Below are 14,978 nucleotides of genomic sequence, written 5' to 3'. Positions count from 1 at the left end.
CACGTGAGTTTTAGGGTGTGACCTGGGGGGCTTGAGCCTGCACTTCTGCCCCAGAGCTTCAGCGCCAAGCACATGCTGGATCTCATCTGCCCAGAGCCCTGGAGGTGCTTTGCTGCTTGCGGGGTCTGGGAGGGCTTTGACATGAAGAGTCAGCTGGAGAAGAGTCAGCACGAGGGAGTAAGTGGAGGAGTAGGGTGTTGGGCCAGAGCGGAGGGAGCAGGGTGAGGAGCACGTCTGCCTAGGGGTGCCCTGTCCAAGCGGAGCTGGGCTGAGGGACTCCCATGCTGGAGCAGCACAGCAGCACCAAGGGATCTTGGCCCCCTGGGAGGACAACCTGCCATGCCCAGGGCCAGCTCTGCAGTCCCAGCATAAACACAGCAGTCCTTCCTCCGCGGAGGGTCGGGGTGGCCCTGCAGCAACACGTCACCTTTTGCCCACCAGAGGTTTTCCTGCCAAGCGAGCGCTCTGTTATTGCACCCCGCAGGGTGAGAGACACCCAGGAGTGCACCAACAGCTTCAACTTCTTCCGCTCCTCCACCCCCGCCTCTCGCCTTCACTGCTGTCATGGACCGAGGGAGTGACTAGGAGGGCCTAGGACTGGCTGCAGTCACAGAGGCAGAGACAGGGAAGGTGTGGGCAGAGCTGCCCTGCAGGCAGAGAGAAGCTGGAGAGAGGCGAGACAGAGCGGGCCTGGCCATGTGGACTGCCCTGTGCGTGGGGTTATTGCCCGTGCTAGGTAAGTGAAAGGAAGGGGTGATGTCCCCCAGGATCTGAGCATGCGCCTGTGCTCTGCACGGCTCTGTGGCGCTGTGCTGACTGCTTGCAGCCTGAGCTGCCCGTGGCTCGAGCTCCTCACCCATCCCTGTGAAGCCCAGTGGCAACAGCCCTCCTCCTCTTCTAGCCGTGATTTAGGCACCTCTGTCCAGCCTGCCTCCTCTGCTTCAAGTGGGAAAATCAGATCAAGCTCCCTGACTGACAGGGAAAAGGAGGGAGGGAAACGTGGTGTCTCCTTCCTCATGAGCCCTGATTCCTGGTACCAGCTGGATTCCTCCGCCCATCTTTGTCAGCTGGGTTCAAAGAGGAGGATTTAGTCCTTCAACTGGTCCAGTGCCATGGCAATGCCTCCACCAGCATTGCCCTGACTTTTGCTGAATCTTGGAGTGGTCATGGCTTGTTCTCACTCTGCAGCAGTCACTGGCCAGGTGGCCTTGGAGCAACACGTCAGGGAACTGGCCGTGCGAGAGGGCGATGGAGTCACCTTCCAGTGCAGCATGAGTGGAGGCAGTATGAGCAGCTACTACATGTTCTGGTACCGGCAGGGGCCGCGTGGTGCTCTGGACTGGATTTACAAGGAGGGTGACAGCTATGGAGAAGGTTTCCAGGATCGCTTTAAGGGAACGGTGGAGAGCTCCCAGAACAGATTCACACTGCAGATCCAGGCAGCAAAGCAAGGGGATGAAGCAGTGTATTACTGTGGTGCTGGCCTCACCCTGGAGCAGCTCTGCAGCAGAGTGCACCAAAAAGCGACTGACAGAGAATACAGACTTTTCAGCATTTCTTTCTAGCAGCTGCTAACCAGAGGTTGGTGTGACGCAAGGGCAGGTGCAAGAAACAGACCTTTGGCGTGCTTGCAGTAAAAGGCAGTGGAGGGAAGTGTGGTTGAAGGGCTGATACCCTTTATGATCCAAGAGGATCTCTTCTGGGAACGTCATACGCTGTGTGGTGAAGTGCAGGTTATTGCACTTTGCCTGGCCTCCTGTCCACCATGGCCCAGTGTTTCCCCCGTGGCTTGGCTGTAGAGCTATGGGATCATGGCGATGTGGTTGGGTAGCTTAGAGAAGTACTGTAGTGGATGGAGCCAGGGTGCTTAGGAAAGACAGGCTGGGAAAGTGAGGAGGGGGAGTTGCCCTGTCTGCGAGAGAGCAGCTGGAAGCTCTGCTTTGGAACGTATGATGAGCCCCCTGATAGCGTACGGGTCAGGAGTGGAGGGTAGATCAACATTGTGGTGTGAGGCTACTACACATCACCCCTTCAGGACCAAGAATTAGATGAGGCCTTCTTCAGACAACTGGAAGAAGTCCCATGTTCACTGGCCCTGTTCCTCATGGGGGACGTGAAGCAATATTGGCTGGTGGGACAGCACAGCAGGGCACCAGCAACCGAGCAGTTTTCTGGAGTGCACTGATGAAAACTTCATCAGAAGAAGAATTGGTGGTGGATGTGAAGGTGAGGGGCAGCCTTGGCTGCAGTGATGATGCAGTGTTTGAGCTCAGGATCCAGAGAGGAGGGAGCAATGCAAAAAGCATGACCACAGCCCTGGACTTCAGGAGGGCAGAATCTGGGCTCTTCGGGGACCTGCCTAGAAGAACCCCATGGGCGATGGTCCTGGACAGAGGAGGGGTCTGGGGGAGCTGCTTGATTTTCAGAGATCACCTCCTTCAGCCTCACGAATGGTTCCTCCTGAGGAAGCAGAAAGTCAAGGAAAGGTGATCTGGGAGGATCCTCTCTGACTCGTTCCTTGCAGGCAATAGTGGCTTTCAGGAATCCCGGGTCTCTGAGGCCATTCGGAGTGTCCAGAGCCAGGAAGACTTATGTCCATGGAGGAGGATAATGTCAAGGCATAGTTAAAGAACCGGGAGAGACACAACTCTATGGGAACTGATAGGGTGCACCCATGAGTGCTGCGAGGGCTTGCTGATGTCATTGGAGGCCACTCCCAATAATCTTTGACATGTCATGGTGATTGGGAGAGGTTTCTGTGGCCTGAAAGAAATAAAGAAGATAGTTCTGGAAACCATTTCCAAACATATGAAGGACAAGAAGGTGATAGGGAACAGCCAGCATGGGTTTGTGAAATGGAAATCCTGCTTAACCACCTTGAAAGCCTTCTACAATAGGACAATGGTCTTGGTGGATGAGGAGGGAGTAGATGTTGTGTGTTCTGAATTTAGCTACGCTTTCCTCACTGTTACGCTTAGCAATGTTGTAGACAAAGCTATTTACGATGGACTAGATAAGTGCTCAGTGACATGGACTGTGCAAAGGTACATCTTGCTTGCTCCAGCCTTTCCCCCTGGACTCTGGCACCTGGGAGTCCTAAAGGATGGTTTTGCTAGTAAAGACTGAGACGAATAAGGCATTCAGTACCTCAGCCCTTCTCCATGTCCTGTGTCACCAGGTTCCCATCCCATTCAGCAGTGGGCCGGCATTTTCCCGAGCCTTGTTTATCCCTGCAGGCTCCTGGCATTTTTACCTGACTCCTTGCTCATTGGGATGGGCTGCTCTTGAGCTCAGCACTGGTGAGTCTGTGAACTACTGCGTCCAGTTCTGGGTTCCCCAGCACAGGAAAGACATGGACATGCCAGAGCAAATGCAATGAAGGGCCATGAAGACGAGGAAGGGAGTATGTGACATACAAGGAGAGCCTGAGAGAACGGGGCTTGTGTAGCGTAGGGAAGAAAATGCTATGGGGGGATTTGTCAATGTAAATACCTGATGCAGGTGCAAAGGAGATGGAGCCAGTGTTTTCTCAGTGTTACCCAGTGACAGGACATGTGGCAACAAACACAAAATGCGATTTCATATAAACGTAACAAAATCGTTTTTTACTGTGGAGGTGACAATTCAAAACTGAACTGGACAACACTGTGGGCAGCCTACTGCGGTCGTTTGAACCGAGATGGCAGCTAAGCCCCACACAGGCACTCACTTACTCCCTCCACATTGGGACAGGAGACGGAATCGGAAGGGTGAAGTGAGAAAATGTGTGTGTTGAGGTAGAGCGTTTAGGAAGCAAAGCAAAAGCTGCACATGCAAGCCAAGCAAAATAAGGAATTCACTCCCTACTTCCCAATGGCAGGCGGATGTTTAGCCATTTCAAGGAAAGCAGGGATTCATCACACATAAGGGTTAGTTCAGACTAACATTCCTCCTTATTTCCCTCAGCTTTGCACACCATCATGCATATGGAATATCCCTTTGGCCAGTTGCGGTCAGCTGTACAGCTGGTGGGCAACATGAGAAACAGAGAAGGCCCTGACGCTGTGTAAGCACTGTTCAGCAACAGCTAAAACATGGGTGTGTTATCAACACGGCATTGGTCACAAAACGTCGCAACGTTGCCCATACAGGCTGCTATGAAGAAAGTTAACTCCATCCCTGCCAGACCCAGTACACCTACTCTAGTTGACCCTGCTTCGAGCAGGAGGGTTAAACCAGACCTTTTCTAGAGGTCCATTACAGCCTCAGCTCTTCTACCATCCTAGGAGCAAAAGTGGCTCCTGTTCTGCTCCCCTTTCTTACACCCTTTCTGGGGAGCCTGAAAGGACAGCAGCAGGCCCAATGGCCAGCCAGAGCTCATAAGAGACAGCTTTGGGGGCTGGAAGTGCTTTGGGAGTACTCTTGCATCCTGATTGGGGGGGAAGACCTCTAGTCTTTCCTCCTTACCGCGTGTGCTGCCAACAGGCCGCCACGTACCCCCTGCAATCCTCCCAGCAGTGGCCTTTGGGTGTGATGGAATTCCCTCCACTCTGCCCAGGAACCCTGCCTCTAGCAGCAAGCTCTGGCCAGCTCTAGGCCTCTCAGGCTCCGAGAAGCAGCCAGTCAACCGGTCAAATGGGGATGCATGTTATTCCCCATCCTTCTGAAGCCAGGCTCTGAGTTTGTGTACGTGGTTGTACAACCCTGTCCCATGTGCATGCTCCTGGGTTTTCAATTTACAAAAGAACACCACTTCCTAAGTTCTAACAGGAGACCCCTCACCGTAAGTACAGCAGACGCCAGAAATACAGCAGACAGAACCATGCTGAACAGCTTTCCTGTGTGCTACTGTTTTACCCGCCCATATTAGTCTTGTATCACTTGCAGATTTCTCTCTTGAGTTCCAACTTTGAAACTTGTAGCTGACAGAGGACAGCGAGTTTTCCTCGACACTCCTGTAAAAAGCTGTTTCTGGAAGTCATCAGGGGAGTGGAAAAGTCTGAGTTTCAGTTTTCCCCTTTGCCCTGGCACATATCACCTGCAAGGACATGAACGTGCCTGTGAGTCTTCCACAGAATCACAGGAAGGCTGAATTTGGGAGGCACCTCAGGAGGTCATCTGGTCCAAGCCCCCTGCTCAAGGCGGGCCACCTAGGGCCAGTTGCCCAGGACCATGTCCAGTCAGCTTTTGAGTATCTCCAAGCATGGAGACTCCACAGCGTCTTTGGGCAACCTGTGCCAGTGCTTGGTCCTCCTGACAGTGAAAAAGTGTTTCCTGATGTTCAGATGGATCCCTCTGTGTTTGTGCGCATTGCCTCTTGACCTGTCATTAATCACCACTGAGAAGAGCTTGGCCCTGCCTTCCCTGCGCCCTCCCTTCATACGTTTCTATATGTTGATGAGATGCCCCCCGAGCCTTCTGTTCTCCAGGGTAAAGAAGTCCCAGCTCTGTCAGCTTTTCCTCATGTAAGAGGTGCTCCACTCCCATTAGCACCTTCTTGGCCTTCACTGGCCTCTCTCCTTTTTGCCCAAGTCTCCTGTTCTGGGGTGCCAAGAAGAGGAGCCAGTACTCCAGGTGTGACCTCTCCAGTGCTGACCAGAGGGGAAGGATCACCTCCCTGACCTGCTGGCAATGCTTTGTCTAAGGCAGTCCAGGATTCCATTAACCTTCTTTGCTACCAGGGCAAATTTCTGGTCAAGCTGTTGTCCAGCAGAAGCCTTGGGTCCTTTTCTGAGCATGTGCTTTCCCTCTGAGCAGCCCCCAGCCTGCCGTGGGGCAGGGGGTTGTTCCTCCCCAGGTGCAGGACTTTGCTCTTCCCCGTGTTGAACTGCAGGAGGTTCCTGCCAGCCCACTTCTGCAGCCTGTCGCGGTCCCCCTGATGGCAGCAGAGCCCTCTGTGTGTCTTGTCCCCGCGGGCAGGGGATGGGAGTGAGGCCAGGGCGGGCTGGGGGTGCGGGGCACGGGGAGGGTCCTGCGAGGGGACGCTGCGGGCGACAGCCGGTCCCTGGGGCTGGGCCCGGGGCCGGGCTGGGGTCGGGCGGGGCCCGGGGCCGGGGCCGGGCTGGGGCCGCCCCAGCTGCGATCGGCAGGGCGACAGGGCGGGCAGCGCCGGAGCCGCGCTGGGAGCGCCGGGCCAGGAGCCTTCGTCTGCCGGGGCGCCGCGCTCCTGCGCTGCCCCCGGCCCGGCCCCGCGTCCCTCCCCGCTCTCCCCTTCTCCTCCCCCGCAGGGGCCGCGGCACCGGGGGGCCGGGCCGGGGCGGGGCGGGCGCGTCGGGGGCGGGCAGAGGCGTCGGCGCTGCCCCGGCGAGGGGCCGAGCCGGCGGGGCGGGCAGGAGCGGGCCCGAGCGCGGCTCCGCTCGGCTCCTCTGCGGGTCCCTGCGGGCCCTTCGGCCCCGGCCGCCCCGGCGCGGCAGGGCACGATGGCGCCCGGGCTGGGGCCGTGGCTCCTGGCCTTGTCCTTGGCCGCGGGGCCGGCAGGTGAGAGCCGGGCGGGGAGGGCAGCGAGGCCGGGGCTGGGCCCGGGGCTGGGGCTGCCCGCGGGCGGCCCTGCCCGGCCCGGGGCCCCGGGGCGCCGGGGCTGCGGCTGCTCCCGCGCCGGGCGCGCTGTCGCCGGGCGCTCGGCTTCCTTCGCGGGGCAGCGGGGAGCGGGGGGCGAGGGAGAGGGAGAGGGGGCGGGAGAGGGACGGGGGCGAGGGCGGCGGGGGCGGGAGGCCTTCGGGGCGCGGGCCGGGCCGGAGCGCCGGGAGCAGGCGCGGCTCAGCCCGCGGAGGGCAGGCGGGCCATTGGCCCGGGCGCGGGGCTTTGCCGGGAGAGAGGGGGGCGGCGGCGGTCGCTGTGCCGGGGCGGGGGGCGCCGGGGCGGCGGGGGAACGGCCTCGGGCCGCGGGCAAGCCCTGCCCGGCTGCCTGCGCTCTCCGTCCGCAGGGGTGTGGGCGCAGCGGAGCCTGGTGGAGGCCGGCGGAGGGCTGCGAGCGCCGGGGGACTCCGTGCTCCTCTCCTGCCGGGCGTCCGGCTTCGACTTCGGGAAGCTTTACCTTTGGTGGTACCGTCAGGCAGCCGGTGGCAGGCTCGAGCGGGTGTCCTTCATGGATCCTGATGCCTCATTCATTGAATACGAGCAGTCAGTGGAGGGTCGAGCCACGGTATCTCGGGACAATTCCCGGTCCGAGTCATCTCTGTCCCTGCGTGCCCTGCACCCCCGGGACTCTGCCCGCTACTTCTGTGCTGTTGCCACGGAGGCAGGAAATCCAGCTGAGCTTTAACACAAACCTGCTGGGGCCCAGCACAGGGTGAGCGAGGTGCTGGGCAGGAGAGTGCTGGGCCAGGGCATACTCATGTGCTCTGCCGTGGGATCCTGCCCAGGCTGCAGGGAAATACCTGCTCCACCGTGGTCTCTTCCACAGGCTGCAGGGAAATTATCCCTGGCTGTGGTGTAGAGCACATTTTTTTATATCCCCAGAGGAGGAGGTGACACATGCTGAAGAGGCCCCACTGTATAACAAACTACCAGAAAACGAGAAGCAATATGCCCTGTTCACTGATGGGTCCTGGCGCCTTGTGGGAAAGCATCGGAGATGGAAGGCTGTGGTATGGAGTCCTATACGCCAAGTTGCAGAAACTGCTGAAGGAGAAGGTGAATTGAGTCAGTTTGCAGAGGTGAAAGCCATCCAGCTGGCCTTGGACATTGGCGAACGAGAAAAATGGCCAGTGCTTTATCTCTATACTGACTCATGGATGGTGGCAAATGCCCTGTGGGGGTGGTTGCAGCAGTGGAATCAGAACAACTGGCAGCGCAGAGGTAAACCCATCTGGGCTGCCGCATTGTTGCAAGATATTGCTGCCTGGGTAGAGAACCTGGTTGTAAAAGTACGTCACGTAGATGCTCACGTACCCAAGAGTCGGGCCACTGAAGAACATCAAAACAACCAGAAGGTGGACCAGGCTGCCAAGATCGAAGTAGCTCAGGTAGATCTGGACTGGCAACATAAAGGTGAATTATTTGTAGCTCGGTGGGCCCATGACGCCTCAGGCCATCAAGGAAGAGACGCAACATATAGATGGGCTCATGATCGAGAGGTGGACTTGACCATGGACGCTATTGCACAAGTTATCCACGAATGTGAAACATGCACTGCAATCAAGCAAGCCAAGCGAGTAAAGCCTCTTTGGTATGGAGGACGATGGTTGAAGTATAAATATGGGGAGGCCTGGCAGGTTGATTGTATCACACTCCCACAAACCCAACAAGGTAAGCGCTATGCGCTCACCGTGGTGGAAGCAACCACCGGATGGCTGGAAACATATCCCGTGCCCCATGCCACCGCCTGGAACACCATCCTGGGCCTTGAAAAGCAAGTCCTATGGTGACATGGCCCTCCAAAAAGAATTGAGTCAGACAACGGGACTCATTTCTGAAACACCCTCATAGACACCTGGGCCAAAGAGCATGGCATTGAGTGGGTCTATCACATCCCCTACCATGCACCAGCCTCCGGAAAAATCGAATGATACAACGGGCTGTTAAAGACAACACTGAGAGCAATGGGTAGTGGGACATTCAAGCATTGGGATACACATTTAGCAAAAGCCACCTGGTTAGTCAACACTAGGGGATCTGTCACTCGAGCTGGCCCTGCCCAGTCAAGACTCTTACGTATTGTAGATGGAGATAAAGTCCCTGTCGTGCACATAAGAAATATGCTGGGGAAGACGGTCTGGGTTACTCCTGCCTCGGGCAAGGGAAAACCCATCCGTGGGATTGCTTTTGCTCAAGGACCTGGGTGCACTTGGTGGGTGATGCGAAAGGATGGGGAGGTCCAGTGTGTACCTCAAGGGGATTTGATTTTGCATGAAAATAGCCAATGAACAGAATTGTATGATGTTAATTGTTATATGATGTTGTATATCATTATTTCTATGGTTGCTATCAATGGTATAGCAGTAAAAATCACCCAGATTAATGTAGGATGAACTCCGATGAAACTAAGCAAAGTGCAACAACGCTAGAACCAGACAAGCACAGCAATAATGGAATTAGAACTGGCTTCAGGATGCAACAATCCAACACCACACACCATCTCTCCTGCCCTGGAAGACTGTTACGACAGATGGAGCCCGAAGTCATGGACTGAATGAACTCAATGGAGGTTTTAGAGGGATGGCCCATAGACTAAGGGAATAATATCTGTATGTATATATAAATATATATATAAAGACAAGAAAGGTGGTGGTGATTAATTGGAATGTATTAGAAACTGTGAAACGTAAGCGTGACATAAATGGTATGGAATAAGGGGTGGATACTGTCCTGGTTTCGGCTGGGATAGGGTTAAATTTCTTCCTAGTGCTGTGTTTTGGACTTAGTATGAGAAGAATGTTGATAACACACTGATGTTTTCAGTTGTTGCTAAGTACCCTGCTCATCAAGGACATTCAGCTTAAAAAAAAAATCAAACAAGCGTTGGGAGGGAGCACAGCCAGGACAGCCAGCCCAGCTGGCCAATGGGGTATTCCATACCATGTGATGTCATGCTCGGTATATGAATGGTAGGCGTAATCCAGGAAGTAGCGATCGCTACTTGGTTATCGTTCAGCGCAGGTGGTGAGCAATTGCATCGTGCATCACTCATTTTGCATATTCTATCATTATGATGATGATTCTTATTATTTTCCCTTTTCTGTTCTATTAAACTGTCTGTATCTCAACCCACGAGTTTTTCTCACTCTTGCCCTTCTGATTCTCCCCCCATCCCACTGGGTTGGCGGGAGAGTGAGCGAGCGGCTGCATGTTGGCTGCCTGCCAGGTTAAACCACAACATTATCCCAGCACTGGAGCAGCCAGGTGACAATGTGCTCGCCTGGAGGATAGCTGAAATCCTTTCGCAGATCTCGCAGCTCAGTCAGGGATAGAGATCATGTGGTTACCTGTCTCATTTATGAGTTCTTCCTCTCCCTCTGAGGAGGAGGAGGAACCCTTCCGCTGAGTTCTTCTTCAGGGGGAAGTGAGGAATTCTTCCTCTTCCTCCTCCTGTTCTCGTGATGGCCCTGCTTTAGAGCAGTCTGCCTCCTCGCTGGCAGGACAGTATGCTTCTTCCTCTTGCTCCCTCTTAGGAGGAGCTTCTTCATCCCTTTCTAAACAAGCTGACTTCCACTTCCAATTTTTCTTCTTGTGTATAGGGGTGACTGATACTGGCACGGGTTTGTTCTCTGGTTTAGCTGCAGTGCCTGTCGCCAGGGTTGGAGTAGCCGCAGTGCCTGTCGTTTTGTCGTCAGATCCAGAGACCTTCTCTCCCCCTTGAGGGTTCTGAATAGTGTTGAGCAGGGCTCGGTAGGCATGGGCCAGGCCCCAGCTCGTTGCAGTAATCTGGGTCTCTCTGGAATTGCCAGGGCGACAGCATACGTTTTCCAAATATTTTACTAGTTTTTCAGGATTCTGCACTTGTTCAGGGGTGAAGCTCCAAAACATTGGAGGTGACCACTGTCCTAGATACTTGCCCATACTATCCCACACACCCTGTCATTCATAATTATCCAGCCTCAGGGCAGATCTCTGGGTGGTATTCTTAAATAGTTGTTTAACCTTAAACAAGGCCTGAAACACATTCAGGAGACATGGCAATAGGAACACGCTGGTTTGAACATCCCAGGGATATTGAAAATTCTCAAGAGCTATTGTAATCAGCCTGCAGGAGAAGGGAAAGGTGAAGGAAGGTCTCTCCCCCACAGATGGCTCTCCAAGGACAAGAGGTAAAAAGTGTAATTATTAATAGTTTCCGAGAGAGAGCTCCCGAAGTACAGGGATGACAGCAGTGCTGAGTACGATCTCACGACCAATAAGTTAATCATACCATAAGCCAGTGTTACACAGTACAGTAAAGTGGTAACTGTAATCCAATTCCCAGAGGTGATAAACAGCACCACAGGGAGTGCATACGGCAAGTGCACAGCGGTAGCACAGCTCTGAGAACAAGCACAACAACTCTGAGAACAAATAAATCAACATTGTGACCAGTGACTATTAAACTAATATAATGAATGCTTATCACAAATTTGTTTTAACCCATTCGGGTCAGATGTGTTGTTATCTCAACCCTTCATGCCCCACGCTGGGCACCAAAAAGGACTGTTGTGGTTTAACCTGGCAGCCAAACACCACGCAGCTGCTTGCTCACTCCTCTCCCTCAGTGGGATGGGGGAGAGAATTGGAAGGGTAAAAATAAGAACACTTATGGGTTGAGATAGGAACAGTTTAATAATTGAAATTAAATATTATAATAATAACAAAAACAATAATAATAACAATAATAATATGTAATGAAAAGGAAGATAACAAAAAGAGAGGGAAATAAAACCCAAGACAGGCAAGTGATACAAATGAAAAACAATTGCTCACCACCAATCGACCAATGCCCAGCCAGTCCCTGAGCAGCAGCCCCCTGGCCATTTTCCCTTGGTTTATATACTGAGCATAATGTCATATAGTATGGAATATGCCGTTGGCCAGTTTGGGTCAGCTGTCCTGGCCGTGCCCCCTCCCAGCTTCTTGTGTATCTCCAACTTTCTCAGTCGGTAGAGCATGAGAAGCAGAAAAGACCTTGAGTCTGTGTAAGCACTTCTGAGCAATAACGAAAACATCTCTGTATTATCAACACTGTTTTCAGCACAAATCCAAAACATAGCCCCATACTAGCTGCTACGAATAAAATTAACTCTATCCCAGCCAAAACCAGCACAAAAGCACCCTCATCAAGTTTCCTGATGAAACTAAACTGGGTGGTGAGGTGGATAGATCAGAAGGGAGAGCCATCTTACAGACCTGGACAGGCTGGAAGAGTGGGCTAGCAAGAATAGTATGAAGCTTAATAAAGACCAGGGCAAAGTCCTGCACCTGCTACCAAAGAGCCCAGTTCAGGCTAAGATCTGTGTGGCTGGGGAGCAGCGTTGCTGAAGGGCACCTGTAGGTCCTGGTGAACGAGTCAACAATATGCTTCTATAGCAGCAAGAGCAAGTCAGATCCTGGGCTGCATCTGCAGAGGCATTACTAGCAGACATAGAGTTGTGATCGTCCCATTTACTCAGCGCTTGTCAGGCTGCACTTAGAGTACTGTGTCCAGTTCTGATCCTCACAATTCAAGTCAGGCATGGGCAGACTGGGGAGGGTGCAAAGAAGGGCCACAAATATGATAAAAGGGCTGGAGAACCTGCCCTATGAGGAGAAATGAAAGGAGTTAGGTCTTTTCTCCCTGGAGAAAAGAAGGCTCAGGGGGAACCTCATCACCGTACTCCAGTACTTAAAGGGCGACTACAAAGAGGACAGAGGCTCTCTCTTCCAAGGAGCCACATGGAGAAGACAAGGGGCAGCAGGTACGAGTTGCACTGGGAGAGGTTCATCTTGATATAAGAAAAAACTCTTTACAGTGAGAACAATCATTCACTGGAACAATCTCCCCGGGCATGTGGTAGAGTCCCCAGAGGTTGCAAGATAAGCTCTTTCCTACAAAAGATTGGACCAAATGGTCTTTCGAGGTCTGTTTCAACCAGGGCTGTTCTATGATTCTGTGTTTCTATTCTGGGAACTTCAGAGGCTGTAACGTAAAGTGCAGGTTAGTACACATTGCCTGGGTTCCTCTCCAGCATGGCCCAGTTTTTCCTTCGTGGCCTGGTTGCAGAGCTATGGGATCATGGAGATGTGGTGGGGTAGCTTCCAGAAGTACTGCAGATGGAGCCAGGCTGTTTAGAAGGCCTTTTCTGTGAGAGAACAGCCCTTTCTATGAGAGAACAGCTGGAATGCATGAAGCACTGCTTTGGGATGTACAATGAGCCAGCTGATAGCGTATGGGTCAGAATTAGAGACGGATCAGCATGGATGACATTGTGGTGGGTGGCTACTAGAGATCACCTGATCAGGAAGAAAAAGTAGATAAGGCCTTCTTCAGACAACTGGAAGAAGCCTCATGTTTGCTGGCCCTGGTACTTGTGGGGGACTTGAACAATGCCAAATGTCTGCTGGTGGGACAGAAACCCTGGACTTCAAGAGAGCAGAATCTGGGCTCATCAGGGATCTGCTTGGAAGGATCCCATGGGTTATAGTCCTCGATAGAGGAGGGGTCTAGGAGAGCGGCTTGATTTTCAGAGATCACCTCCTTAAGGGTCAAGAATGGTTCATAGTGACAAAGCAGAAAGTCAAGCAATGGTGACCTAGGAGGGATCTAGAGACCCTCTCTGATCATGGAGGATTAGATTTAGGAAAGCCAAAGCCCATCTGGAGCTGATTCTGGTGAGGCAAGTGAATGGCAACAAGACAGACTTCAAGAGGTACGTTATTAGGTAAAGAAGGACTAGAGAAAATCTGGGCCCACTGCTTACTGGGGTGGGGAGCTGGAGACAAAAGACACTGAGATAACTGACACACTCAGTGGCTTCTTCGACTCAGGCTTTACTGGTAATACTGGCTTTGAGGAGTCCCAGGTCTCTGAAACCATTCAGAGTGTCCAGAGCCAGGAAGACTTATGTCCGTGGAGGAGGATAATAGTTAAAGAACCTGGAGGGACACAACTCTATGGGAACTGATAGGGTGCACCCATGAGTGCTGAGGGAGCTGGATGATGTCATCGAGGCCACTCTCGATAATCTTTGACATGTCATCGTGACTGGGAGAGGTTCCTGAGCATAGAAATAGAGAAAAGGGCAGTCCCGTTGTCAGGAGGGAGGACCCAGGAGGTCCTCCAGGCCTATCAGCCTCACCTCAGTTCCTGGGAAGGTGATCGAGCAAATAGTTCTGGAAACCATTTCCAAATGTATGAAGGACAAGAAGGTGATAGGGAACAACCAGCATGGGTTTGTGAAATGGAAATCCTGCTTAACCAACTTGAAAGCCTTCTACAATAAGATGATGGTCTTGGGGGGTGAAGAGAGAGCAGTGGATGTTGTTTTTTCTGAATTTTACTGCACTTTCAGCACTGTGCTGGCAACATGACTTCTGATGCAACCCAGGTCACCATTAGCCACCTTTGCCACAAAGCTGGCTTATGGTCAACTTGATGTCTTCAAGGACCTCAGCGCTGTTTTCTAAAAAGTTGCTTTCCAGCTAGTTGGCTCCCAACACATGCTGGTGCTTGGGGTGTTCCTTCCCAGGTGTAGGACCTTGTATTTCCCTTTGTTGAACTTCATGAGGTTCCTGTCAGCTCATTTCTCCAGCCTGTTGATGTCCCTCTTGATGGCTGATCCACTTGGAATATCAGCCACTCCTCCCAGTTTTGTGTCCTCTGCAAACTTGGTCTGACCCATCCAGCTCGTTAATGAAGATGTTAAACAGGAATGGACCACTGCAAGTTGCTGGTATTGACTACTGGGACACACTGCAAGTTACCGGCCTCCAGTAAATTCTTGCTACTAATTACCACCCTCTGTGCCATTAAGCCAGTTTTCAGTCCACCTCACTCTCTGCTTCATCAGCTTCTCTGTGATGGTCTTATGGGAGACAGCATTAAAAGCCTTCCTGAAGTCCTGGTAGAGAATAGTCACTGCTCTCCCCTCATCTACCACACCAGTCATTTCACTGCAGAAATTTATTAAGTTGGTCAAGCATGACTTCCCCTTGGTGAATCCACGCTGACCACTCCTAAAGACTTTCTTCTCCTTCATGTGCATGGAAATGTTTTCCAGGACTAGTTGTTCTATCACCTTCCCAGGAAACGAGTTGAGGTTGAGCAGCCTGTGGTTCCGTTGATCGTACACTTCTTGAAAACAGAAATGACATTTGTTTTCCTGCAGTCCTCAGCCATCTCTCCCAATCACCATGATCATTTAAAGATTATTGAGGATAGTCTGGCAATGACCTTGGTCCAGCTTTCCCCTTGGTCTGTGGGGCCTGGGATTCCTGAAGATCCTGCACAACACAGGAAATTTTGCCCCATCAAGATTATTGAGAGTGGCCTTGCAGTGACATGCATGGGTGCATCCCATCAGGGCCCACGGACTTATGTTTGTCCAGACTGATGA

The 14,978-nt window shown here is 52.8% G+C and overlaps 1 gene segment (V, D, J or C); it reads left to right on the top strand.

Annotated features, from left to right (window-relative positions):
- The first annotated feature begins 514 nt into the window (after positions 1–514).
- On the top strand, positions 515–1,596 carry LOC142091623 (T cell receptor delta variable 2-like). The segment is given in 2 exon segments: positions 515–736; positions 1,189–1,596. Coding segments are annotated over 2 exon segments (417 nt in total).
- Positions 1,597–14,978: the final 13,382 nt, after the last annotated feature.

The sequence above is a fragment of the Calonectris borealis genome, chromosome 22 (genome assembly GCF_964195595.1).
Source record: "Calonectris borealis chromosome 22, bCalBor7.hap1.2, whole genome shotgun sequence".
Lineage (NCBI taxonomy): Eukaryota > Metazoa > Chordata > Aves > Procellariiformes > Procellariidae > Calonectris > Calonectris borealis.
The sequence above is the reverse complement of the archived record's forward strand: the minus strand, read 5'-3'. Positions and strand labels throughout refer to the sequence as shown.